Below are 26695 nucleotides of genomic sequence, written 5' to 3'. Positions count from 1 at the left end.
AATTCCAGTGCAGTTTTTGAGTGTGGTTGGCAAAGCGATCACGCCCAAACCATAGATGAAATGTAATACCATTTGACATTATAAGCAGAGTTTATGCTAGACTTTTCTTGTTTTTTTGACGGCCAGTATGGTTGTAATACTATAGAATTTCAGCCATATACAACAGCTACCGGACTCATTTTTTAAATAGCCATACAGTGTTTCCCCTAGCTTTTTTGCTTTGGGGGGGGGGGTGCCTGGGCTGGAATGAGCGTGGTCTGTCGTTGGGGTCCTTGCAGGACCCTCTCGTCAAAGGACCCCATTACCATGATTACAGAGCATTTGGGCCTCAATAAACAGTTCACACTGATTTGTGTTCAATTTTTTTTATTTTAGCAGTGGAACACTGTTTTTATTTAATTATTCATTCATTTATTTAGTTATGCATCTATCCATCCATCCAACCATCAGGCGCAGCATTATGGGTGGGCCTAACGGGCCTGGGCCCACCCACTTATACAACTGGCCCACCTTAAATGACTGGGAGATCATATATTTTCTTAACTTTTATTTTTAATTATTAAAATCAGGATTTTAATACACCCTTAAGACATTTGACAAAAAGACAGCGTTTATTCAGCTAGTATCACATGTGAGGTCTGGACCAATCACAGTGGGCCATAATTCATCGCACCAGATATGTTATGCTTGCACACGCACGTCACACTATGGCGGGTGTTCAGCAGAAATGATGACCAGTGTACTGAGGAAAGCTTATCATTGTTTTATTTTATACCTGCAGATGCATTTTTCATCAAAACTAGAACATCTATAAAATGTAGACAATACAGGAGGTAGAGCTGAATATTGCTGCCTGACTTGATTGTCTTCAGATGACCTTCACAGCACAGATAGTTAAGTTTATGAATGAACAGCGCATCGCAGCGTGCTCTCTCTCCTGTTAAGTCATTGTAGCTCACCCATTATTCTGATCGCTTCATTTCTCTCTCTCCTTACAATCAATTTCAAGAGTAATCCAGTCAGATCAAATGAAAATGCATTAAAAGGAATAAAGTGACAGTTTCTTAACGAACTGATATACTGATCTACTTGATCCATAGTGAAAACATGGATAAGGAGATATCCTGTGCCATTTCAAATAAATATAAACTGCAGACTGAAACTGTTAAAAAGATTTTAAAAGTGTCATAATCAACTGGAAGTGCTCGTCGCCATCCACAGTATGATACCAATGATTTTTGTTAAAATGAGATTATCAGTTGGAAACAGTGTTAACTTTTCTAATTAAAAGGCCCAACCGAAGTCACCGTGACCCACCCAAAATTAAAATCCTGGCGCCGTGCCTGCCTGCCTGCCATCCATCCATCCATCCATCCATCCATCCATCCATCCACCCATCCATCCACCCATCCATCCTTCCATCCATCCATCCATCTTCATTAATCAATTCACTCACCAAGTTCGCTCTTGTACAGCCATGTGGAGTATCTACAGTCTGACAGCCATGCTGGATCAAAGCCAGACTGACGGTGGTGACCCATCTGTAGCTTTTTACTGCGTGCTTTGGTGGGAGGGCTGAACAGGTGTGTTTGGGTCTAGTCGTGGTGACGTTAACAGGGGCAGGAGATCGGCAAGCGCTGTGGTCGGGGCTGGGAGAGATGCTCTCATTTTGGCTAACACTGGCCGCAGAGCTACCTGTGCTTCCCACCTCGCCACATACGGTTTGTTTAAAAAACGCCGATATTTTTACTTGGTGGGGCGAACAGCTGGGGAACCTTCATTTACAATTTGTGTTTGTTTGTTGTTGTTTTTTTACTGTAACGGTCAGAAACTCTCTCTCCTCCGCTCTCTGAGTGTGGGTGGCTGTGTCTGTACCGGTGCATCGGTGTGTGCTGTGAGAGAGGAGCGAGGGGGGAGAACCGCCCGTCACAGAGGAGAGGAGAAATGTATTGTAATGAATGTAATGAAACGATAGCAACGCATTTGACTCTGAAATCGCAAAAATTAGGGTTAGCTTTTTTATTTGATAAAAAGAACACCCGTTATAGGCCCTTTTAAAAAAAAAAAATCTACAACTTGAATTTTTGTGTGGGGGTCCTGTTGGCAGGGCGGGGGCGTCTGTTGGGGGGGCGGAGCACCCTCCCAAATACACTCTAGGGGAATCACTGCCATATAATAGAAGAGGTGTAGTGCTATTTATTTAAGTACGAGAGTGCATGCTTAAATTGCATTTCTTTTCAGGTCGTTTAACCACAGTAGCAAGTTTACATACATTCAATTATAACTGACCACACGGTCAAATGTAACACTGACTTTAGGAATAGTTTCATCATGTTGATTATTTTTCACTCTTTCAATCTCTTTCTCTGCTGTGACTGCAAGTCTGCATCACACTTTACTCATCAACTAAATGGCAATATGACAACTTTGATCATTCCAAGGTGCCCATTAGTAGTGCGCAAAACACTTAGGGCCGATAAAAAAACAACTGGAAAAAGATGCCTCTCACTGAAAAGGCTGTGCTCTGTAGTTTTGGTTCGATCTTCACCCGTGAACTCTGGCAGCACAACACCTATATCAGATTCATTTTTTTGCCCTTTCTTCATCTGGACACGTGGGGGATGTGATCATATATAACAAAACAAAAGATTAACATGCCAGAATTAATCCCCAACATTCCTTTCAGTACTGTTGAGAGCACCACTTGGCCAGTTATGCTAATTAATAACATTCTTGCAAGTCACTCACTGTTTGATTCCACTCTATGTGCTTTATTTTAGATATTTTATATGTCTATTTGGTATATATCCTATTAATGTTTTCATCTGCTGGACAACTGCAAGTGGTATTATGCCAGCTAATGTAAACCCTGATAATAAGTAGCCAGCAGTCCAAAATGTTGTTTGTTGTTGTTTTTAGATGGTGCAGCCACCACCACTCAGGTTCAGATCCGGAACAACGCATCCAGAGAGCTGAGCTTTGACTTGTCTTGGCCCGCTCACTGCCTTACCATCACCCCTCAGCATGGAGTTATCGAGCCTCAGTAAGAATGCATTTAGTTGTTCAATGAAATGTACTGGCTAAGGTAAAGTCAATGTTTTGGGGTTGGCATTAGACCTCATGATGTTTGCTGCATGTCTTTTTGAGAATCTTTCTTTTTCTTTTTTTTTAAACATGAATTTAACACACTATGTAGGTGATTTCTCCTTGTCAAGTACGTGCACTAAATGTTTACAGCTTATTTTGAGGTTAACATTGGCAGCTCAACCCTTTTTTTAACTAGTACCATCATAGCTTCGCTAAATTAACAATTACTGGAATAAGTTTCAAATACAATCTCTCTGACCATGTTTGTGTTTTTAATTATTCCATGCTTATTTCTAAATTGTTGTTTACTAAGGTGCCACCTGCAGATCTTGATCAGTCCCAACCCTTCACTAGCAACTAAATCTGCCCTGCTGCCCTGGAGTGGACAGATTTATGTTCAGTGTGATGGTCAACAGAAGGTATGGACACTCTGAATATTCAGCTTTTCAAACCTCAACATAAGACAGTCAGGAATATTTTCATTGTGTTATGAGAACTTAACAAGAGCTGACCGTGTGCAATGTGACTGCTGGTTCAGTTTATTAAGGTGCAGATTCGTCGAGACCTGGCTCTGGATGTGTCCACAGCCCCAGCAGACGCGACTCTTTCAGCCCTGGCTGCTCAGGCCGCCACCCCAGTGCTTCCCATGACCAGGCTCACCACTAAGTCCTTGGTGAACCCGCAGACCCCACAGGCATCTCCAGCCCTGGTGGAGATCAGCAACAAGACCATCACCTTCCCCAACACCCCCTCAGGGGAAACATCAGGTATGGGGGTGACTGACTAGAGGATAGAAGCGTCTGATTTTGACCTGTCTGAACAGCCCTAAAACAATTATGTAGAAGCCTAATAAAGTTTTAGTGAAAATTATTTTCCTCCCACACATCGTTTGGGTTTTAAGTCAGAGTGTGTAGGCAGCACACTGTGTGTGTGTACTCCTGTGGTAAACTCAAACTCTCTGTTCTCTCCTGTACTTCAGAAGCGCAGCTGGAGGTTCAGAATGGTGAAGTGGAAGTGAGGTGGTACCTGTCATCATTTGCTCCTCCATATGTCAAGGTGCTTTTTTCTTCATTATGTCTTTTTTTCTCTTGACTCTTTAATATCTGTTTATTCTTTGTCTCTTTTAGTATCCCTCCCCTGGGAACAAATGTTTTTATTTGTTTTGTAGTTTATATTAAGTTTCTTTTAAATTTACTTTATCTTATTGTGCAAGTGGAGTTAAATTCTTGTGTTTTGTTTTGTGACTTGCTCATGATTTGATTTTGTTGATTCACACTAGGCTTGCTGAGATAGTCAGTGTCACTGGTGTTACACGGTGTTTGGGCATACACAGATTACATTACTTGCCCACTGCCCTAACTCTAACTTCCCTTCCCCTAACTTGACAAAACCAAGCCAACTTTGATTTTGCCATCATTTTACATCTCTGGACGTAAGCTATAGCTGTTGGGGTTGGTGTGGGATTTTTGTTAGACCTGGCATCTCGCAAGTTCATAATGAGCCAACCCTCTAAGTAAGTGTTTTGTTCAATGTAAAGGGAAGATCCAAAGGTCTAGTGTTAAAGGTCAAAGTAAGCACTCTAATGTCACAGCATCAGTGCTCCTCTATTTTCTTGTAAAATGTCCGGTGCTGTTGTCACAAGTTTATTGACTGTTGGCAAAATTTCCTTACCGCAGTAATCCCACATTCATACTTCTGATGATGTTGATTTAATCTTGTTTGTCTTGTTACTGGCCATTGTGTGATAGCTGTGGTCCCTTCTCATTCCTCAGGGGGTTGACAACACCGGAGATGTTTACCGGGCCACTTACACTGCTTTCAGATGCTCCAGGATCTCAGGCACTCTGGGTGCCCATGAGAAGATGCAGGTACGCATTCACATCCCACTTGACTTTTCAGTGATGTTCAGAGCCAGTAAATAATGGGACAAGATATACTGCAAATGTTGTGGGTTACTAGTAAAACAATATTATTTTTATCTGAATGCAGAATTTCAGAATAATTTAACAAATATTTATTCAGTATTATTTGTTCAATGTATGTGTACTATTACAGTCTTCTGAATTGGTCATATTGAATAAAGTTTGTTGTGTATATTATATTGTGTCTTAATTACAATTTCAGGTGTTCTTTTGGTCTGTTACTAGTACTGTTTAATATTTTTTTCTTTAATATCTTTTTATATATTAATTACATAGGTATACTCTGTTACACTACCCTTTGTTCATATTATTACATAGGCCTCCACAGCTATTTGAATCAACAACAAAGTTCAGCAGAGTGAGAGGTTTATATTAGCAAGTAATGTTTGCTCATATTTTAGTCTGAAGTCTCTTCCTTTTCTGATCTGCTCTCTTTTCTGCCCTGTTGAATGTTTGTTAGTGAATAATGCTTCACAGCATCTTGTTGAACCAATCCATTGAGAGATTAATAGAAAACAGGGTTCTGTCTGTACCTGGGCTTTACTTTGAAAAAATACTGCTGTGAAACTTTACACAAATCCTTCATCTGAATTATTCCATACTTGGCCCTATACATCTGTTTTGTTGATGTGCGATTTGAAATGTTGATACTTTTTCTTTTTGAGCATTTTGTTTGTTGATTGGTTTTATGTGCTTTACTTATACTCAAGCTATACTCGCTGTATATTACACTTCTGTAGAGCAGTATATAGCAGTAAAGCAGCAGTAAACTATTTTCAATTATGAGGCAGTTGACAAATTTGGTTTTCCTTGAGGTTGGCCTCTAAGAACATGAGTGAGTGTGATGAGCATTTATGCGGTTAAACACATCCTGATTGTTTCCTCTGATGTTGTTCTTGTTCTGCCAGGTGCCTGTTACTTTCCTGCCCAGGGACAGAGGGGACTATGCCCAGTTCTGGGACTTGGAGTGCCACCCTGTGTCTGAGCCACAGCAGAAAACCAGAATCCGCTTCCAACTCTGTGGCACGGTGAGGACTCATTTATTAGTTTTGTGGCCTGAGATTCAAACACCATACTGAGGGAAAATATGCTTCTGTAGTTAAGACATTACACTGGGAGAGACGTTCACTTTAGAGGTTTCATTTTGTCCAAAATAAGGTTACTGTCAAAGGATTTAAATTTTTTTTTCTTCACTTAAGGCTTTTCTTTTCTCTTTTTTTCTATTGGTGTATTTCACCCACACACAGAACCTATAAAATTACATAGTTTAGGAGTTTTGTTATATTCCTATATAGTCATAGTATCTTCACTTCTCTTATTTTCTCTCCTTTGCTTTGGTGGTTTGGTACATAACAATAAAAATATAAAAATATAGAAAAGAGATAAAAAGCAAGTACTGCTAGCAAGTCAGGAAGCCTAAGAAAAGAGAAATAAACGATAAAATATGCAAAGATATAAAAAAAAATATGAACAATTTTATTGTTAGAGCTGTATTGAAAGAACAGGGATGTGTAAAGTACTAACATAAGTGGTGGTGTTTCATACTTTTCTACAGCAACAATTTATTGTGTCAGACACTGAGAGTGAAACAAGTTAATTAGTGAATGAATATCATTGCTTGTTGAGAACAAACAGCACTGTTTGTGTATATTCGTTGCTGACTGGGGGAAATGCTGTCTTTAAAGCATTAGAATGTGTCATTACCTTCATCAGTTCAAAAAAAAAAAAATAAATAAAAACAGCACGTATAGTGGTACCTCGACTCTGGCTTTGTAGTGTTAGTGACAGAATTAACAAATGAGAAAAGTGGATTGTGTAATGGCAAGGAGAGCCCCCCTGCTGAGATAGGCCTGCGGGCTTCGTGTGTGTGCCGCTTTAATGTGAAGTGTTATGACAGACCCAGTTAACTTAAGAGCATACATACACAGCAAGTGGGATGTCGAATAGATGGCTCCACATAAGTAGGTTAAGTGGCTATGATGGTAGCGCTTCTGCTGTTGTTGCCTTATTTCTTAGATGCGGTGTTAATGAGGAGTGCCAAATCCTTCAGTGGTGTTAAACACTAATCTGTGAGTCCAGTTGGCAAAACTTAGATTTAGATATGTACCTGACAGTCTGGTTGGAACGAAATATGTGTGATATGTTTCACATTTAGTTTTCATCATGTCTGCATATGGTTTGTAATAGATGTAGTAGGAATGTTTCTCACCATTACAGTCAAATCTTTTGGGCACTTGAAAAATCTTGGAGGTTATGTGTTTTATTCCAGCTATTTTTTTTGCACTTTAAAGCAGGCTAGCCAACATCCTAATGGTGTGTGTGTGTGTGTGTGTGTGTGTGTGTGTGTGTGTGTGTGTGTGTGTGTGTGTGTGTGTGTGTGTGTGTGTGTGTGTGTGTGTGTGTGTGTGTGTGTGTGTGTGTGTGTGTCTAAAGGGAATAAAGTCTGGACCAGTGGAAGGACCACAGGAAGGAGACTGCTCTCTGGTGAAGACGGAGGCCACAGCCAAGACCAGGAAGAGAGCTGATGCCTCAGCAGGCAAAACAAGGTGAGATCTGATTAGTTAAGACTAAACATACACATACCCTTTTGATTAGCTTCATCCCTCGTATTATGTTTGTTGTTGAGGCAAATTTTCTATGTGTTTGGTGGGGATGGATTTTGAATGCTAATTGAATGAATAAATAAATACTAATAAATAAATTATAATAATGCTATAATTGGCCAATCAGTATTGAGTATTAAACAAAGCCGTGTAATAAATTAGAATAACAGTGGAAGGACTGACCACTTCAGGACGTGTTGGGGAAAAGTGCTGTTTATCTCGTGTAAAAGATAGCTCAGTTTTGGGTGCCCTGACTCTTCTTCCACACAAAATGGGCCAACTACGTGCTGTCTGCTTCAGTCAAAAAAAAACGGGCGTCGCAGCAACACAACCCTGGGAAACTTGGCATCCGCTCGTCTAGGGTGTCAGAGGCTTGGCCACCGGTACATATATAAAATGACAAGAAAAGTGAGCACTTGGCTGCCTAGCTAAAGGTAAAGTGTGTGGGTCCACCTGTTTCTTTGCTCTGGCACGGATCCAAAGCCTGCACTCAGCCAGGTCACTCTCCTTGGACTGTCACCACTTTGTCTGTGCTCCATTGACAGTTCAGTTTGTAGATATTAAACACACAGACAATAAGTTGAAACAAAACTTTTCATGAAAACGGGGGAAACACCAGTCAAAAAATAGCATCTCTCTTCATGTTGGGGGTCCCAAACCTGTTTCCCATAGTCTCACTTTATTACTTTAGCGCGCCCCTTTCAAACTAACACCTGTCATGTGATGAGGAAAGCCCACCCCTTAGCCTGACAGCCATGCAATGCAGCCAATAGGAAGACAGTGTGCCATGACACAAGTCATGGAAGCTGTTGAGAATATTTAAAAAATAATTTAATACAGCAAAAAGCAAACGTTTTGTTGCCAATAAAGCAAGAGAGGAATGCTGGGAGAATGTTAATTGTGTAAATTTGTGAGTTAATATATTTATCTTACCACTCTATGCCTCCTCTTTCTTTCTGAAGTGATACACATATTCAAGAAGTGCGTTTTGGTCTAACATTGTCCCATAATGAAGGATACGTGGAAATTATTTTGGCCAAATCAGAGTAAAATTTTATTGTTTATGACTTGGCAACAAATCAGGACTAAGCATAAAAACATATGTAAGCATTTTCTACATCCCCAACTGAATGCATGTAGGTTTCCTTGACAATACCGTGCATGTAGTTTGCGCTACTGTAACTGCACAGCTTCATTCAACAGTATTCAGAATCTATAGAGAACATTGTCAGGAAAAGAATGAGTGTAATGGTAGAACTTTTTGCAGCTGATATAAACTGACACATTGAAGCTAATCTCCTCCAGAGCAGGTTAATGTGCAGCATAAATTACCATGGTGATCTAACCAGGTTAAAAGACATCCACCTTTGTGACACTGAAATCTCTGGCTTTAAACTCATCACACCTTGCTAACCTATTAATATCTCTTTGTTGTACCCCCCCTGTGGTTGACTAGGGATTAAAGACTGCAACATGCAGCCACAGATGTTGTTGCATGTTGTTTCCCCATCTCTTTTTTTCCCCTTGTTTCCTGTCACCTCCCTACTGTGTGGGGAATAATAACACCTGAGAAATTCAACAAAAGCTAAATTTGTTAGCCACTTGTAATACATGATAAAATGGCTGGTTATAGAATTGTTGCATATTTGTTAGCTTTTGTCCCCATTCCAGCATCCAGTACAACAAAGTCATTCATGTTTTGATTTTCAACATTGTCACTATTATCTTTTAGAGACTCAGACATTCTCTGTAATGACTTGAGTTTAATGTACTGTAAGTTATGTTTTTAGAGTAGGTGTCTCATCTTCACATGGTTATTGTGTTATGCCTCCCGTTAAAACTGTCCAAATTTGTAATTCTCAGCCAGGAGGAGGGTGCGCGGAGGGGTGTGTATTCTCCACAGGAACTCTACACCTTCCCAGCCACACGGGTGGGTGAGTCCAGCACGCTGAAGGTCAACATCCGCAACAACTCGTCTGACACACACGAGGTAAGGCATGCCTTATTCTCATGAAGACAGTTTTTTTGCTTACTGCCGCAGAAAATGAAATACAAAATATAAATATGCATCAGTATCTATTCCAGAAAAGATACACTGTCAGAGTTAAAGCAAGGAAGTCTTTCTTTAGATTTAGTTGCTTCTGGAGATAAGACCTTGTCATCTCAAATATAATACTTCAGTGTATTAAAAAGAGGTAGAAAGTTAAGTGGCATTTTAGATACTAGCTCACCTTGTGTATACTGTTATTCCATTACTGCTAATAGAAATTGCATGTCTGACTTGATGTATTTGTACTGAATGACAAATGTAATAACAACCCCTAACAATTGTCACTGTGCTTTGCATGGATGTGATATTTGATGCGTGGCTTCTCTAATTGACTTGCAGCTGACATTTGTAAACCCTAGGGAGCCCTTCCACATCAAGCATTCCAAATATTCCCTGAGGTGAGTCCAACAGTCATTATCCCTGACAGAAACTCTCCATTCTGCACTTTCGATAGTAGCTGGGTGAGACTTTGGGATTCAGCAGTTTGTAATCTTTATAATTAGTGCCTACCCCTGTTAAGGCCCGATCAGACGGAGAGCGTTTTGCAAGTTGCAAAGCACGTTTTTGTTGAAACTGTTGTTTTAAAAAACAAGTAGTGGGGTGCATTCTTTTTTTAAGTGTTGCGAGGCAACCACCGTGTCACCTTTCTTTAGCCGAACTGTGATTTGGCTGTGAAGTAAACTCAGATCTGTACGTTTTTAACTTTGGTTTTAAGCTTTAGAAGTTCAGTTAACTTCCTAGTTAGTAGACAATAAGCTTTTTAAACATCTGCATTTAAAAAATGGACAGGCAGAGCCCTTACTCTGGCTCTGATTGAGGGGGAGAGGCTGTATCCAAATATTACACTAAACAAATGGAAAAGGAGATCTGCATCAGCACATGAGATCCCCTAAGAAGTCACTTGCAGCTTGCACAGGGAGATGATGACAGATGATGATAATGGTAGCTTAACGCAAACCATAACCATCAGGTCCCAGTTAACTATTAGTATAGTTTAAGTTGAATGAAACAACTTACCTGAAATCTCAAACACTACTGTTTGCTAAAATCATCTAGCTTGCATCCAGCAACAACCACCTTTAGTTTGTCCTTGATTGTCATTTCCAAGCATCTGTAAACTTTGTTGTCACCACCATAGAAGGCCCATCTCTCAATTCATCTGATTGGACAATAGGTGAAAAAAACATGAATGTCATTGGCCATCCTATCATTATCCTGCTCTGCTCTGAGCTGAAGTTTTTTCAGCTTTAGGCATTCTGAGCTCTCCTGCAAAAACACATGCCTTTCCAAGTGTCTCAAACAAAAGGCACAAAGGGTGCATTGGCAGCGTGTAATACAATTACTGTCTACGGAAAACAACTGGAAAAAGATGCCTCTGACTGCCAAAACTGCACTCTCTGTGATCTGTGCTTACACTTGAGGGTTTTCATCTATGTAGATCCATCTCTGAGTAGTTAGGTGTTAATGTTAAGTCAGGAATGGTAAATAGAACTCTCGGCATGCTCTGTGATGTAACATGGAGTCTGTCTAATGTTGTTTTCATATTTCAAATGCTCACCATGGGAGGTCCTGTGAGATGCTGGGACCTGGACGATGATGTTGCTATATATGGGACACACCTGAGGCCTTGAGGTGTTCTGATGTTTAGCCTAACTCAGGCCTTAGGGAGGGTGTTGCTGGGCCACAGGTACCAACTGTGCTGTGCTCTGCTGATGTGGGACTGTGTTCAGAATGCGCACAACATGTGTTTTGTCTTGTTGAACCAGGGAAAACGATGCAAAACCATGCAAGAGTGGCATAGAAATAAAAAATACAAATTTAAATTTTCTTACTTAATAAAAATAAAGCAGAACTTAAGCAGACATTTTTATCTCCAACATTATCATGTGTTGCCACAACCTGAACTGGACCCAGCCCTACAGTAGGTGTGTTGTGAGCCCTGCTCTGTGGATTTGTGGTAGTCTTGTGGTGACCCCAGCATGTTGTGGCTCTGTTTTCCACCACATCCATCCTGAGCATAAAATACCTGTGCTGCTCCATTTATTGTCATCTTATTAAGTTGGAACATTTTGAGTACACATGGATTATCATTTTCCTTTTTGAGTACAGTGATTTCAAGGAATAGTTTGGATTATTTAAAGCGGGGTTGTAGTGACGTACCCGTCCATAGTCACTGTATCACCAACAATACTGCTGGTTTGGAGAGGCAGAGAGGAGTAACAGCACCGAGGCTAAGCAATAAATATATAAATAAATAAATAAATACATTTTTTTGCTGACCCTGTCCACAGCAGTAAATTGCTTAGCTTTCCGTGCTGACACTCATCACTGCTCCCCCCAGAACTGGGGGCATGTCAACAGCCATTTTCTGTAGATAATACACTGACTATTGATAAGTACATCATATAACCCCACTTCAAATCATCTGAACTATCCCTTTAAGATTATAATTTTTGCCACATATATGTATATATATATATATATATATATATATATATATATATATATATATAATCTATATATATATATATATATATATATATATATATATGTATATATATATATATATATATGTATATGTATGTATGTATGTATGTATGTATATGTATATATATATGTGTGTATATATATATATATATATATATGTATATATATATGTATATATGTATGTATATATATATATGTATATATGTACTGTATGTATGTATTCATGTGTTCAACGTTTCAAATTGAAATAATTGTTTATCTGTTTATTAACTTTCCTTCTTCTTTTCCGCTCCTTAGATCACAGCACTATCTGAAGCTACCCGTCCAGTTCAAGCCCAGTACTGCAGGCAGACACGCTGGCTTGCTGCTCATCCAGTCAGAAACAAGTGGAAGTCTTGTTATTCAGCTGACCGGTGAGGCATTGCCTTGAATTCACCGCCTACCATCCTACGCCACCTCCTCATGCTGACCGCTGGCTTTGGGTGGATGCTCTCCTCTGTACTATTCATCATGGGACAGACAAGGAGAGTAACAGAGAAGGAGAAAAAGGCAAAACTGCTAGGGATCAAATAAAAAGCAGCCCTCGGACTTTAAATCCTTCCTCTTGTTGTGGAGACATAGACTGTAGCCGATTAACCGGAGATGACTGAGACTCCGCTGCCAACACAGCCCTGTCTGCCTCTGGATGTGGCACAGGTGTCCTCAGCTGGCCCATGAAAAATGATTGTGCCTGTTTGTGCCTGAAGCTGAATGATTTGGTCTGACTGGCTCACAATTAGTCTGCCCCACTCTGGCATTTCCAAGAGCTAATGATTTTTGTCACTTGACTCTGGATCTGGTATTTGCCTTATCCCTGAGTCATGTCACAAGGCAGCATTGTTGTTGCCATGGCTGCTGTCAGACAGTACCAGTTGGGACACATTGGGGATTACTTTGACTTGGTCACACAGGAATGTCTTTGTCTCTTGTTTGGTTACATGGCTGCAGGGATTTTGTTTTGTGTTTTTTGGAAATGGCAAACTATAAAAAAAATTTCATGGGGCCTGGGCATATTTTTGGACTCAAACCTCATTAGGTAATTTCTGTCATTAACTCATGATTGTGGCGAGATCGGAGGCAATTTAAGGATTCTGTGTTTTAAAAATCACTCAATCTATCAAATCTAGGTCTGTGTACATTTCACAAAATGTTCTTAATCTCCTGCATTGTTGTGGTTTCTATGGAAATGGCTCCTCATCATGCAGAGCCCACCTGCACAGTGGCCTTTGTCAGCACCATGTGTCGACTTCCCAGCAACCTCCAAGACTCGCTCCAAACAGTCCAGATGCACTTAATTTAGTCCTGATCAGGGCAGCTCACAGCAACATTAGGCTGGTTAATGATTGTTATTACATGCTAAAGGAGTTTCCTCTGGTGGGGTTTTTGTTCGGCAGCTTGCCAGGCCTGCTTAGTATGGTAACCATGGCAAAACAGTGTTAATCACTGCTCCAGTCACAGAAAATTAGCTTCCCATTTCCTCTTTTGGCTCCGGGGCAAATGGCCAGAATTGCTCGGGGGGTATTGGATTCACATCTGTAATCGGGTTTTGGAACTGGAATTGCACGGGGAAATGTAGGTAAACTTCATCATGAATGTGTTGTTAAGCTGTTAGATGCCACACATTGTGACAACACTTTGGAAGTGAAAAACGCTAGTGTTCCTGCTTGTAGAGCAAGTTTTAATATGAAGGCAGTATAATGTCACAGGCTGCTCTCCACATGCTCTGACAGCTGTTTTGGTTTACAATTTGCACATGCTTTAAATAGTATATAATGTAATATATTGTTGTATGTACACATTTTAAATAAAGTTTTGTGATAAATACCTCAGCATTCTTTTATCCTTTCAAATTAGTGTCAGAGGAGAAGCTATTGGGAAAAAATAAAGGTCATGTCTATAATGCATTATAAGTACATTCATAAAACGTTAGAACACATTTATAAGACTTTATGAAACTCTTTCTGAATGTTTGTGATGATGCATGGCAACTTAAAAAAAAAAGTATATAAAGTATCCTAAGTGACTGACATAATGTATTATAAGTTAAGCAATCATAATGCTTTATACCTCCATGTCAAAGAGACAACAGTGTTTGAAAGAAGAAACTAAATCCTTGGTTACACAGGTTATAACTACCAGAACATTAGCCAGTTATAAAGACACAAAGAGAACTGCTCTACTGTATTATAACATAATAGATTCTGAAATGGAATAATGTCTTTTTAACATTAATAATATGCTATAGAATGACTATGAGCTTAAAGTAAAGTTAAAACACTATATGAGGTTAGTAGCACTTGTGTGATGTTTATAAGAGAAACTGTCTTTTTAACTGGCTAATGTGTTATGGTATAACCCAGGAAATATAAAGCATTATGAATGCTGAATTTAAAATTGTCCACTTCTCATAATCCTTCACAAACTTAAACTACTTAAAAACAACTCAGTTTTCATGCATAATAATGAACATTTATAGTGTTTAAGCCTTATAAATACATTCTAATGTCTTACAAATGTGCTTATTATGCATTATAGACAAGACCTTCATACAAAGTGTTACCCAGTACATTTAATATCTTATGTAAATATGACAGAACCAGTGCCTTAATACTACTTCATGCTGTTAATTTCTGATTTTTGCCTCTAAAACACTGACTTAACTAAGACCACTATGGGAAATTTAAGTATCCACCAACATATACTATATATTTGTTTCTGGGGTTATTCTTTTTTTCATTCATTTAAGCTTAATTACTTAATTACCTACAGGGTGATCTAATGGGAACAGTTCACCCACTTGTACTGATGTCCTGTTTGTACAGAAAAATAAAAGCAACAAATAAATACAGGGTAAAGGTGATGGACTGGCCAAGCATGTCTCTAGACCTAAACCCTATTGAGCATCTGTGGGGCATCTTCAAATGGAAGGTGGAGGAGCGCAAGGTCTCTAACATCCACCAGCCCCGTGATGTCATCATGGAGGAGTGGAAGAGGATTCCAGTGGCAACCTGTGAAGCTCTGGTGAAGTGCTGGAAAATAATGGTGGCCACACAAAATATTGACACTTTGGGCCCAATTCTGACATTTTCACCTAGGGGTGTACTCACTTTTGTTGGCAGCGGTTTAGACATTAATGGCTGTGTGTTGAGTTATTTTGAGGGGACAGTAAATTTACTATTATACAAGCTGTACACTGACTACTTTACATTGTATCAAAGTGTCATTTCTTCAGTGTTGTCCCATGAAAAGATGTAATTAAATATTTGCAGAAATGTGAGGGGTGTACTCACTTTTGTGAGATACTGTATATTTAGACCAGCAATAAAATTTACAAACTGTAAAAAAAAAAAATAATAAAGCAGGATATCAAACACAAAATACTGACAATAATATGATGAAGTGAGAATAACAACACACCTGTACTGTCTCCTATGAAGTTTATCCAGCGTCACAGCATGAACACAATTTGGCTGGTCTGGCACAGCAGGTACACATCCTCGTTTCAGAATCAAATTTTGGCTTCGCTTCACATTTCACATCTTTTAACTCCCTCTTCTGCACCAACACCCCTCAGATCTGACAACCAAATGTTCAAAGTTCCACAGTCCAGGCTTTAGACAGAGGGGGGGAATCATATTTCACTGTTGTAGCTCCAACACCCTCTCACCAAACTCCCCCTCGGTATCTCACTTTCAAAAGCGTTTAAAAACCCACTTGTATTGACTGGCATTTTTATAACCTGTTTTATAATTTTCACTCCAATTGTTTAATGTACTTAAAAAAAATCTCCACATTAGGCCACTCAAGGCAGCCATTTTGGCATGAAATAGTAAGATAAACACAGGTGATACCCATGATAGTAATAAGGGTTACCACTTACAATAAGACTATAACTGGGATATTAATGAGGTTCTACACACTTAATAAGTTTCGTTCAGCTTCAAATTAACATATCAAATAACCAGATTCATACCTGAAGGCTTCGGCAATATTGTTTACCTTTTCATTTTCAGTATGCACCATTTAATCCTTTGCCCGTTATAAATGTAACTCATCAATAAGATTAAGTAGTAATAAACAGTGACTGGATCTTGCCAAATAGTCAGTCTATTAATGTGTGAAAAGTGTTGCATCTTGTTTATAACTGCTCCTAATGAACTAGTTATAAATCATTGCAAATAATAACAGGTAATAGGTGTTACCAATGACAATAATTAAAGCCCTGTTCCATTTAGTGTAGCAAAACTTTTCCAATGAGCCAACATGATACAGTAGCAGCACCCTGACTCTGGTTGACCTGAATGGACCCTTAATTAGTACATTAGTACACCCTACTATACCATATCAATATGGCTGCTGTGAAAAAAGGTCTATAGTTTCATTTAATGGTGCTGTATATTCCGAGCACCTGTGGATTTGAAAGGCACTATATTTGAAATCAGGTTTGCTTACTTAGAACAGCTGCCCTGCTGAAGTACCTTTGAGCAATTCAGAACAAGATCAAAGTTCACTCATATTTTTCCTCCGGCCTGTAGTACTGTTTATCCATCTAAATTGTTTTGGTGTGAGTTGCAGCATTTTGGAGACATATCAGCTGCAGAGATATCTTCCTTCTCTTGAATATATAGGAACCAGATAGAACTCAAAATGGTATTCAAAGCACCAAAAAAAAAAAAAAAAAAAAAAAATTGACAGTTTCTACTACTTTTCTTTTTAAGGTAGAATCTACCAGAACTACTTTCTTGCTATGGTAGAATATGCTGGTACTTTATTTCTACTGGAAAAATGTTCTTACTGTGGAAGAATCTATTGCAACTAGTTTCTTTCTGTGGTAGGACCTACTGGAACTACTTTTTGTCAATGGTAAAATCTACTAAAACTACATCTTTCTACAGTAGGACCTACTGTGACTACTTTCTTTCTGTGGTAGAATCTACTGGAATTACTTTATCTCTGTTGCAGAATCTAGCAGCACTACTTTCTTTTTGCAGAAGAATCTACTAGAATGAGTTTCTTTCTAGTAGAAAGAAAGCAGTTCCTGCACAAAACACCTTGCAACAAGGTATATGGATTATCTTCAGTAACTGGGTCACGATTTCTGGAAAGAGGCGCTGGTTTTTACTTTTTTTTTTGTGGTTGTTGTTGCTTTGAGTGCCACAAGTCCAGTGCCATATAGTCCCATTTATAGTGGAGAGAAGGTAAAAACCTCCAAAACTCTGCAGCTCACACCAAAACAATCTAGATGGATAAACCAAAGGACAAATATGGATTTAGGGATGAACTATCCCTTTAAGCAAGTCACTGACTAGAGCGGCTGGATGCTGCTGCTTATTTGATCTTGACCTGTGACTTAGCCAACAGTTAGGTATCCTACTTGTAGCCCAGCCGGCTGCAGTATGCAGTGGAGCCTGCAGGTGTCGCCAAAGCCTCACCGTGAGCCTGGCTGTCAGCAGCATGTACTGTACAGTGGGGCAGCTGGGCTTTATTTTGCTTCCCAGACTGGAAACCACTGTAGTGCAGTTGGACTTGACGTCTAGCAGCAACACAACATCACAGACTTAAACAAGCAGACGCGGCGACTTTGCACGTTAGCGGCTGCAATTACAGGTAGGAAGCCTGCGACATTTTCCTAGTTATTTCTCTACACTGGTGTGTTTATGAATGCAAAATGCTGTGGTCGTAGGCGGCTGGAGGAATGCTGTGGTGATGCTAGCTGCTGTGGCTAAACGCGAGGCAGGCTGCCCGGTGTGGGCTCTGACTTTGGGCCAGACGGTGGAAGTTGCTGTTTAGAGTTGGAGCTGCTTTCCAAGCTGCGCCAGACAGCAGAGCTAAGCTAACACGGCTAAGTTAGCAGCAGCAGCAGCAGCAGCAGCAGCAGGCTAGCCCTGGCTCCCATCCATCCGCCGGCCGGGGCCACAGACAGCAGCAGCCCACTCTGTCTCTGCCCCTGCAGGGCAACTCACCGCCGCCTCTCCCGCTGACCTCCGTGTTATCTGTACCGTTTATTACCACGAGGAGAGACAGACGGGAGGATTTGTTTCTGTCCGTCTGCTGTGTCGTTAGCTGTCTCCCTCTGTTTCATTTGATGAACAAGCTAGCTGGGAAGCTAGATTAGACATCTCTGAGCTGTCACTCATGTTTTGGGCTAGAGGCTACAACTTTTTTTATGCTAATGAGACACGCGGTGAGTGTGATGGGGTGTGTCACCCAGCAGCCTCCTCATCTGGGATGAGCTGCTGCACAACTGTCTGTGTGTGTGGTGTTTACCTCTGTAGGGTGGGGTGAGGACCTCACTGAAACATCCACACACACACTCTCAACATGATCAATTAAAAAGTCATACTTAGGTTAGGAATGCAATAAACCCTGCATACCCCCCTTTGCATGTTTGAAGAAAACATGGAGGAAGATCCTCTCCATCATCCTGTCTAAGGTCAAGAAGATGATGAGAGTTAAACTAACTGTTAGATACACTGTTTCACAATTGACCCTGACACTTTATACTCTCATGTCATGATTCAAGATGTTTATTGTCACACTGGTTATACGCTTGCAAGATACATCTCTCAGATGCACCGGGATGCAGTGATGTTCCTGGGATTCCTTTCAGCAACAGACCCCATAGCCCAGGTGACCAGGGTTGATCAAATTCTGGCTTGCTCTCCAGCAGCAACAAGCCATGGATCTGCACTCTTATCCAAGTACAATCATGTGAAAAACTTTGACAGGAATGCTCCATTAAAAAAACAACAATAACTTAAGTAACAAAATAAAAATAAAAATATACTATAATAGAGTAAAATGTGCATTTATAACATGAAATATACAACAGTGAAATAGAATATTGTTTAATAAGACATACAAATACAGATCAAATAAATACAGAAATATATCTGATTATATTTGGGATTATGTGTTATTTCTAAATCATACCCACATGAGTTATGTTTTACTATAACAAACCTTTTAGCCTTTTTTAATGTAATTCTCCTGCTTTTGTAGATTTTTATTAATATAGATATACTTAAGCTGAATTTAATTTAGCATCTGCTACAACTTGAACTTAGTCCTGCCAGTTTTAAGACCCATGGGCCAAAGTTTAAAGCTGACAGTCTTATAAAAGCATGGATCTGCTGTATATGTGACTCTAGAGTGCAGAGCACTGCTCTCTCTGACTGTCTGTCCACTGTAGTTCAGCACACTGATCGGGTTTACATTAATTTAATTACTGTGCTCTGCTCTCTGGTTCCCTGTGTGAGCTGCATGAAGGGAAGGAGTGTTTTCTGTGTGGGTCTGGTAGAAAGAATTCAAGTTACATGCGAAGGGTGTGTTTTATTTGTTGCTTGACTGGTTGGCTGGACATAAGACCCTTCCTAGGGGTGGAAGAAAAAGTCAATTGATAGATGCATCTTAATTCCTCTCTTGATAGATTATGAATTGATGTGGAAAAATCAGTAGTTGGAAATCAAAACTGTTCTACTGTTTACATTCTAAACTGGGCTACTTCTTGAGTTTTGCTGAGGATAGCTGAGTGTGAGCAACTGCAGATGGACACAATCCAACTGGCAACCCATGGTTTAAAAGCTAGCCAGCCCACCTTTCCACCAGTTTTGAGTGGAGCCATTGTAATCAAGTATGTCATCAACAGAGGGCGTTGTACAGTGCACAACAACCTGTAGAATACTAGTTCCAAACCTGAGTTCCAGGTACCAGAAATCACAGAGGGTCCCCAAGACTTTGTCCGCTATGAGGTTATCAAAACTAGATTTGCACATGTAACTAAATGGAGCTAAAATACAGGTTACAAAACTAACCGATACAAGTCGGGGGTGGGGGGGAATCGAATCGAATCGTGACGTGCCAAGAGATTCCCACCCCCACCCCTAACCCCTCCCTGCCTACCCTGCCCCTGCTTGTCCTAATGGTTTCACATGGGGACCTATAGATGAGGAAGAGTTCTCAAAGTTTTGAGTGATTGTTATTTAGTGTTCCTCCTCATTGTTTTTCAGTTCTGTCTGTCTCTATCCTCTCCGTTTACCTGCCTGTGACCCCCGCACGCTCTCTCTCAAGTTCTCTTTTCGGTTTTCTCCTTCCGTTCTGTCTCATTTACACACTCTGTCTCTCATGTACATATGTTACACAGTTCTGACGCAAACCCCATCATGTCCTTTTGTGGAGTATGGATGCTTGTGGCAGAGCCATTGGCTGTGGCGGTGGAGTTGTGTAGGTTGTGTCGCATCTTTGTGTCTTACCTGCTTCTTCTGTTGGGCTGCTGCAGTGATGAGGTGAGCTGCAGGTAACGCTGAGTTCAGTAAAAGGACACTTGTGGCTAATGATGATGATGCGTGTACATGTTAAAATATGGAGACAGGAGAATGTTGCCAACATGGCAGGGTGTCATACTTAAAGATTTAGAGAAATTAAAGCATTGAGGGATCATTCTTGTGTTTCCTTTAAGTGCCAATCAGCTATATGTTGACCTTTTTTCTGTACATTATCTCTGGTGGACAGCCAGTGCCGTCTATTGTCTCCTATTTATTTTTGTACGGCATTAAAATCATTAGACTTCAAAAATCCCTCAGCTGGGCAATTATAGAAGAATCTAATCTTTAATTTATTAGGTTATAATGGAAAAGAGAATGTTTTCTAATTATTTAATTATGCTGAAGTCAAGTACATTCATATACAAGCCAGAATAATAATTCATCATTTTTTTTCTTTGTTTGATTGAATGAGTCAGCTCTTACAATAGAATGTGAACAAGTTGTTGACAAAGGTTTTCATCAACTACTCACATTCATGATGAGTAAATCATGCTCTGTGCACTGTCATTCATTTAAAGGGCGACTCCATCTGCTTTCTGTCTGCATTTTTCAAATGGGAAATGGCAAGAAATGGTGATGTAGGTTTCAGTGCTGATGCCCTCCCCTCTCCTCCTTTAACCCAGGGCAGAGCTCCAGTGGCTCCCTGTGGTATAAAAAGGGATAGTTCACCCAAAAATGTAAATTCAGTCATTATCTACTCACCCTCATTGCGATTGAAGGTCGGGTTTAGTTTTTCAGTCCACAAAACACTGCCGGAGTTTCAGAGGAATACAGTATTGCAGAATCTCCCAAACAATGGAAGTGAATGATGACCAGTGTTCAAATGGAAAAAATAGAACTGGGGAAAAAAAAACATAAAATGCCTCCATACTGCTTGTCTGGCATAATCCAAGTCTCCTAAAGCCCCAACATGCCATTTGCGCACTGTCACAACAACACAACCAGTTCAGACAACATACATATGAACATAGCTCCAAACTTAACCTGCACTTTACACCAGGTGCGATGCATCACATTACAGCCATGCTGCAGTAGCCAGAGCAATCCACGGCCATTTTACACAATGCTTGACTCCACCAGCAGCGCCTCGGTGCATCCCAGAAGTGGCTCTCCGCTCCGCTTCAAATACGCACCGAGTCTATTTTTGACGGATGCTAGTCAATTAAGAGCAGACTGAATGGGCAGGAAATCAGACACAGAAAAAGCTGGTTAATTTTCAAAATAAAAGACCCTGTGCAGACACATAATCATAAAGACAAACAGAAAAGAAACTGTTTAACCACGTAGCCTGCTTATCCATGGCAGAAGCACAAAGAGCAAGCAAAGAGGACCTAATCAACAAAAATCTGAGCATGTCAACATAATCAGGCAGGCAAAACATTCTGCTGCTGAAATGTTTCTGAAACACTGCTGGTGGGGCTGGCAGCCATGCAGAGCACAGATCAGAACCGTGGTGCAGATGTGCCGTACCTGGTAGAATCAACCGGTAAGGATCTACAGTGAAGATTCAGGCTAAACACATGGTGTAAATTGACGTTTTTCAGGTCAACTTGGCATGTTGGGGCTTTATGGGAATTGGATTACACCAGATAAGCAGTATGGAAGTGTTTTGAAAACTGGTCACCATTCACTTCAGTTGTGAGAGATTCTGCAATGCTGTTTCCCTGTTTGCTGTTTTCCTCCAGCAGTGTTTTGTGGACTAAAAAACTAAACCGGACCTTCAATCAGCATGAGGGTGAGAAGATAATGGCCAAATTCTCATTTTTGAGTGAACTGACTCTTAAACAAAAAATTTGTGGTAATAAATCATGTCTTTTTTTAACATTTCAATTTTCATTTATCATTGTTGTAGTGCTAAAGTAATTCTTAAATTCTCCAATTAAATTAAAAATTATGTAGTTTTATACTTCAGCTTAGCACTTTTTCCTCAAAGTTTTGCTTGTAGCTAGTCTTGAGTCTAGGCTAGCCATGGATGCCAAATCAAAAAGGCTTCTGAGGGAAACTGAGAATTTAATAGGCTATTTGCAGCTCAGGACAGATTTTATTTCTCTTTTGGCCAAAAATGTTTTTTTTTGTTTTTTTTGATAGTAAAGCTGTCCGACCCCTGACTGAGGGATATAGCAACACCATCATGCAGAAACCTAAGTCAGGTCACATGGGAAGATGTTTTTAGAAGGGTGTGGGAAAATACCATTTTCACAATAAAACACAAGTATTTAGACCAAAAGGAGCACAACCGGGAAGCCACAGAATGATGTAAAACCCTCAAAAAAAGAAACCTTTTAAAAACTTGTTGCATTTAAAAACCAGGTTCTGACCACAGAGTTGAATGATGCTAAACTCTGATTGGTGCAAGGAAGTATGTGACATAAAATATTTTTGTCAAGCCACACTCCCTTTAGAAAGTGAAGCAGGCTAACCAAAACCATTTAGTTTAATTTAGCCAAAACTCTTTTGCTCATGTACCTCAACACTCATAGCATGAAGCTTCATGAGAAGACATGTCTTCACTGTCTTTAGTCATTTTAAGGTCACTATAAAAGAATACATTAAGTTAGTTCAAATCAGCGATTGATCAACTTCTTCTGTACAGATTCTCTAAACTTAAATGTAGCCCAATCAATATACTGGCTGACCAACATATCAGCCTGATGTTGGTCTGTATTGGTAATGGCACATATGTTGTTGTCATAATGCTGTTAGCTTTTTTTCCTTACCATTTTAGCTTCATAGGCAGCATTTCATGCATGTTTGATCTTTTTTTCATTTACTTCAAATTTAATATATATAGTGTTCTCTTTATTTTTTGTTTATAGTGCTTTAAAAATGTCAGTTAAAGTTTACAGTTTCGGTGCCTTGATGTCATTGTTAAACTTTAAGATATCATGTCTCAATTACATATCTTTGTCACAAATATTTGATAACCACATGTGAGGGATCGTTGCAAAAACTGTGCTTTTACGTGTACAATCTGTATACATAAATTCTGTATTAAAAATATCTGTCAGTATATTGATATTGGATTTTCACCCTAATAGTGGTCGCCAAAATCCCTCATCGGTCGGGCTGTACAGTAGAGTGGTTTTGACAAGTCGTCCCTGTGTTGCGATGAACATTCCTACCACCAGTTTCACGCTGTTCCACTGGTAGACAGTTGGTGGCAGGAATGTGCCAAGAAAAGAAGCAATGTGGCAGGAAAGGCAGTGAGGAAAATCAGTGAAAGCTAGTAAAATCTGATATTAACAAGGCAGCATTTAAAACATTTCAAAACATCAGCTTTGCAAATGTTTTGGGAGGAATGTGATGTACTTGACATGTTTGTGAGGCGTCTAGGATCCACACAAAATGATTTGGTAACAGTAAACATAACTTTGTTTTGTTTGCAAAAACCTCCACAGGGCACATCTAATACTTACCAAGACGTTGAGTTGTGGCTGTTGAGTTGTGGCTTATCTTCACAGATGTAAGCAGAGGTTTAATTAGTGTTGGAGCACGCTCAGACATTCAAATTTGCACTTGCTTGCCTTTCAGATAATTTTGTCACATCTCTGTCTAGTAAGGCTGAGTTGAAATCAGTCCCACAATATAAGTCCTTTGAATGGTAAATATAGGCAAAAATCACTTAACCTTTTTCAGGGGGACATGTCAGAATAAGTATGGGAACCACTTGTTTAGCCTGCCTCATTGTATAATTACTTTCTCATCTGTGACGAGTAAAGACCGATTGATACTGGATTTTCAGTAAAATTCAATTTGATTAAAGATTCAAGAAAATATCAGTATATTGGCTGATATCCTTATTTTTATAAATGTAATATCCAAAATGACATTAGGGCACTCAAACGGTAAACTTTTAATGTTATTTTTTCACTAACTGTGAATTTGAATTAAGAAAAAGCATTAATTATAGGGCTGCAACGATTATTTTAATCATCATTTAATCTGCCGATTATTCAATGAATCAGTTATTAGTTTAGACTGTAAAATGACAGAAAATCGCGAAATATGATGATGACTTTTTTCCCCAAGTCCAAGCGGATGTCCTCAAATGTCATGTTATGTGCAAAACACAAATGTATTAAGTTTACTCTCATAAGAGCTCTAAATATACCAGAAAATATTCACATTTGAGAAGCTGAAATCAGAGAATTTGGACATTTTTGTTAAAAGATGACTCAAAATGATTATCAAAATAGATGGCAATTAATTTAATAATCAATTAATCAATTATACATAAACTGCTGCCTATAAAACTAAAAAGAACAAATAAATAAAAACAATCAGCAATTTATTCAGTTCAAAAAAACAGACAACATGTATGCAGATACAGATACATCTGTGTTAGTCTGATATCGGACCAATAATATTGGCCTCAGCTGAGTGATACATCTGCCTGCCTTTAGTGACGAGACAACATCAGATTCCCACTCAGTCAGACAAAATTAAGTGTGTGTCCTGCTCATAGTTCAGTTATAAAGTTGCTGTCAGCCACTTACCAGCATCACGCTGCCCTCTGCCTCTGTTGCCCTTAACTGCTTCTGTCACAGTTAGTTTTGTGGCTTTTAGTCATGTGGAGACGTGGTTTGTAAAGTTTACAGCCTGTTGTGCTGTTTCCCTTGCATGGCTCTGTGTACAGTGATTCAGCCAGAAATCAAAACTCAACTAGAATAGTTGCATTTCCTGTAGAAAATGTGTACGATTGCTGCATTGGCTGCTGCTGCTTGCTGGCACAGCGTCTGAAAGTATCCCAGAAAGAAGTGTTGGAGATTCATGTTTGAAAATGCCACCCAAAAAACAGTGGCAACTGTATGATGCGTTCAAGAGATACAAGTGGTCTTTTACTAATGACCACATTAGTAAAGCGCTGTTCATCCTATATTTCAGTATGTCAAGCACATGCTTATGAGGGCTGTGTAGTAAGTTTCACCTCATTAAAGGGATGATTCACCCAAAAATGAAAATTCAGTGATTATCTACTCACCCTCATGCTGATTGAAGGTCAGGTTTAGTTTATTTAGTCCACAAAACACTGCTGAAGTTTCACAGGAAAATATACTGCTAAAGCCCCAACATGTCAAGGTGACTAAAAAAACGTCATTTACACCATGTCTTTAGCCTTAATCTTCTCTGTAGAGCCTTAGCTTCCTTTAGCTTGGAACCACGTTCATGTGCACATGCACACTGTCTGAACTGTGTGTGTGTGTTGTGACATGTCTGAACCACATGTTGGGACTTTAAGAGACCTGGATTTTGTCAGATGAACAGTATGTAGACATATGTTTTGTGGACTAAAAAACTAAACCCAATCTTCGACATGTGGGGTGAGTAGATAATGACTGAATTTTCATTTTTGGGTGAACTATCCCTTTTAAAGACAACAGAAATGGGGGCATATCTGTTTTACTGTTACTGTATCACCCCCTGTGGGTAAAACTGTATGCAATGTTACACATCTGTAAAACATGCACACATTTGGTTGCAATCTAATGTTGCGTTGAAGAGTTACGACACCTTTAGTGCACCAGGCCCCGCCTCCAAATATTTGATAAACATTACTGACAAATGATAAGTGATATCAAAAACAAACAGATAAAAATCAAAACTGGATAACTTATATTATCTTATAACTTATATTATAACTTATATTAAGTGCAAGATAATCGTAAAGTAGAATATAGTCCAATTCAATGCTGTGCATGTAGAAATTCTATCCACAGGGCAGAATTCAGACATCTCTGACTGCAGTCTCTTGTTTACTTCAACCTTTATTTAAACTAAACAGCATACAGAGGGCGAGCTTTCTCCTTCTGAGATCAGCTCTGTGTGCAAGCTGAACTGCAAAGGTGGAGTCTATTAATATATAAGTGAATAAAAACCATCAAGTCATAAAAAAAATGGCTAAGTGAGAAAGTTGAGGAGAAAGTCAGCGAGCAGACTGTGTGTATTATTAGCTCCAGTAATGTGTTCCTGTCTACCAGGTTGTGCTGTGTGTCTGCTTCACACAGCTCACTGTACGACTGCTCCTCAGAGCCAGACGTCTGTGTCCATCTGTCTGTTTGTGTTTCTGTATGTCTACTGTTCTGCTGAGTGTGTTCGTGTGTGTGTGCGCGACTGTAACTGACCGACAGTCCATGTGTGTGTACTGCGAGCGCACGTGTGTGTGTTTCACCCTTTGCCAATTAG

General features: G+C 39.6%; 2 protein-coding genes across 2 annotated transcripts in view; both read left to right on the top strand.

The window, feature by feature from the left end:
- The window catches only part of cep192 (centrosomal protein 192), a 42406-nt gene extending 28389 nt beyond the window's left edge, over nucleotides 1-14017 (top strand). The window contains exons 43-52 of the mRNA XM_084725905.1: nucleotides 2920-3043; nucleotides 3401-3506; nucleotides 3626-3854; nucleotides 4067-4143; nucleotides 4860-4955; nucleotides 5918-6037; nucleotides 7443-7555; nucleotides 9476-9602; nucleotides 10002-10060; nucleotides 12447-14017. Coding sequence (XP_084582031.1) covers nucleotides 2920-3043; nucleotides 3401-3506; nucleotides 3626-3854; nucleotides 4067-4143; nucleotides 4860-4955; nucleotides 5918-6037; nucleotides 7443-7555; nucleotides 9476-9602; nucleotides 10002-10060; nucleotides 12447-12579 — 1184 coding nt within the window. The 3' untranslated portion in view covers nucleotides 12580-14017. The remainder of the gene's footprint in view (nucleotides 1-2919; nucleotides 3044-3400; nucleotides 3507-3625; nucleotides 3855-4066; nucleotides 4144-4859; nucleotides 4956-5917; nucleotides 6038-7442; nucleotides 7556-9475; nucleotides 9603-10001; nucleotides 10061-12446) is intronic.
- Nucleotides 14018-17667: 3650 nt separating this feature from the next.
- LOC146320944 (low-density lipoprotein receptor class A domain-containing protein 4-like) overlaps nucleotides 17668-26695 on the top strand; it is a 320993-nt gene continuing 311965 nt past the window's right edge. Inside the window, exon 1 of the mRNA XM_084725903.1 lies at nucleotides 17668-17795. The gene's annotated coding sequence lies outside the window, so the exon portion shown is untranslated. The remainder of the gene's footprint in view (nucleotides 17796-26695) is intronic.

This window comes from Lutjanus erythropterus, chromosome 9, assembly GCF_056507025.1.
Source record: "Lutjanus erythropterus isolate fLutEry1 chromosome 9, fLutEry1.hap2, whole genome shotgun sequence".
Taxonomy (NCBI): domain Eukaryota; kingdom Metazoa; phylum Chordata; class Actinopteri; order Lutjaniformes; family Lutjanidae; genus Lutjanus; species Lutjanus erythropterus.
This window is presented reverse-complemented; position numbering and strand designations above follow the sequence as displayed.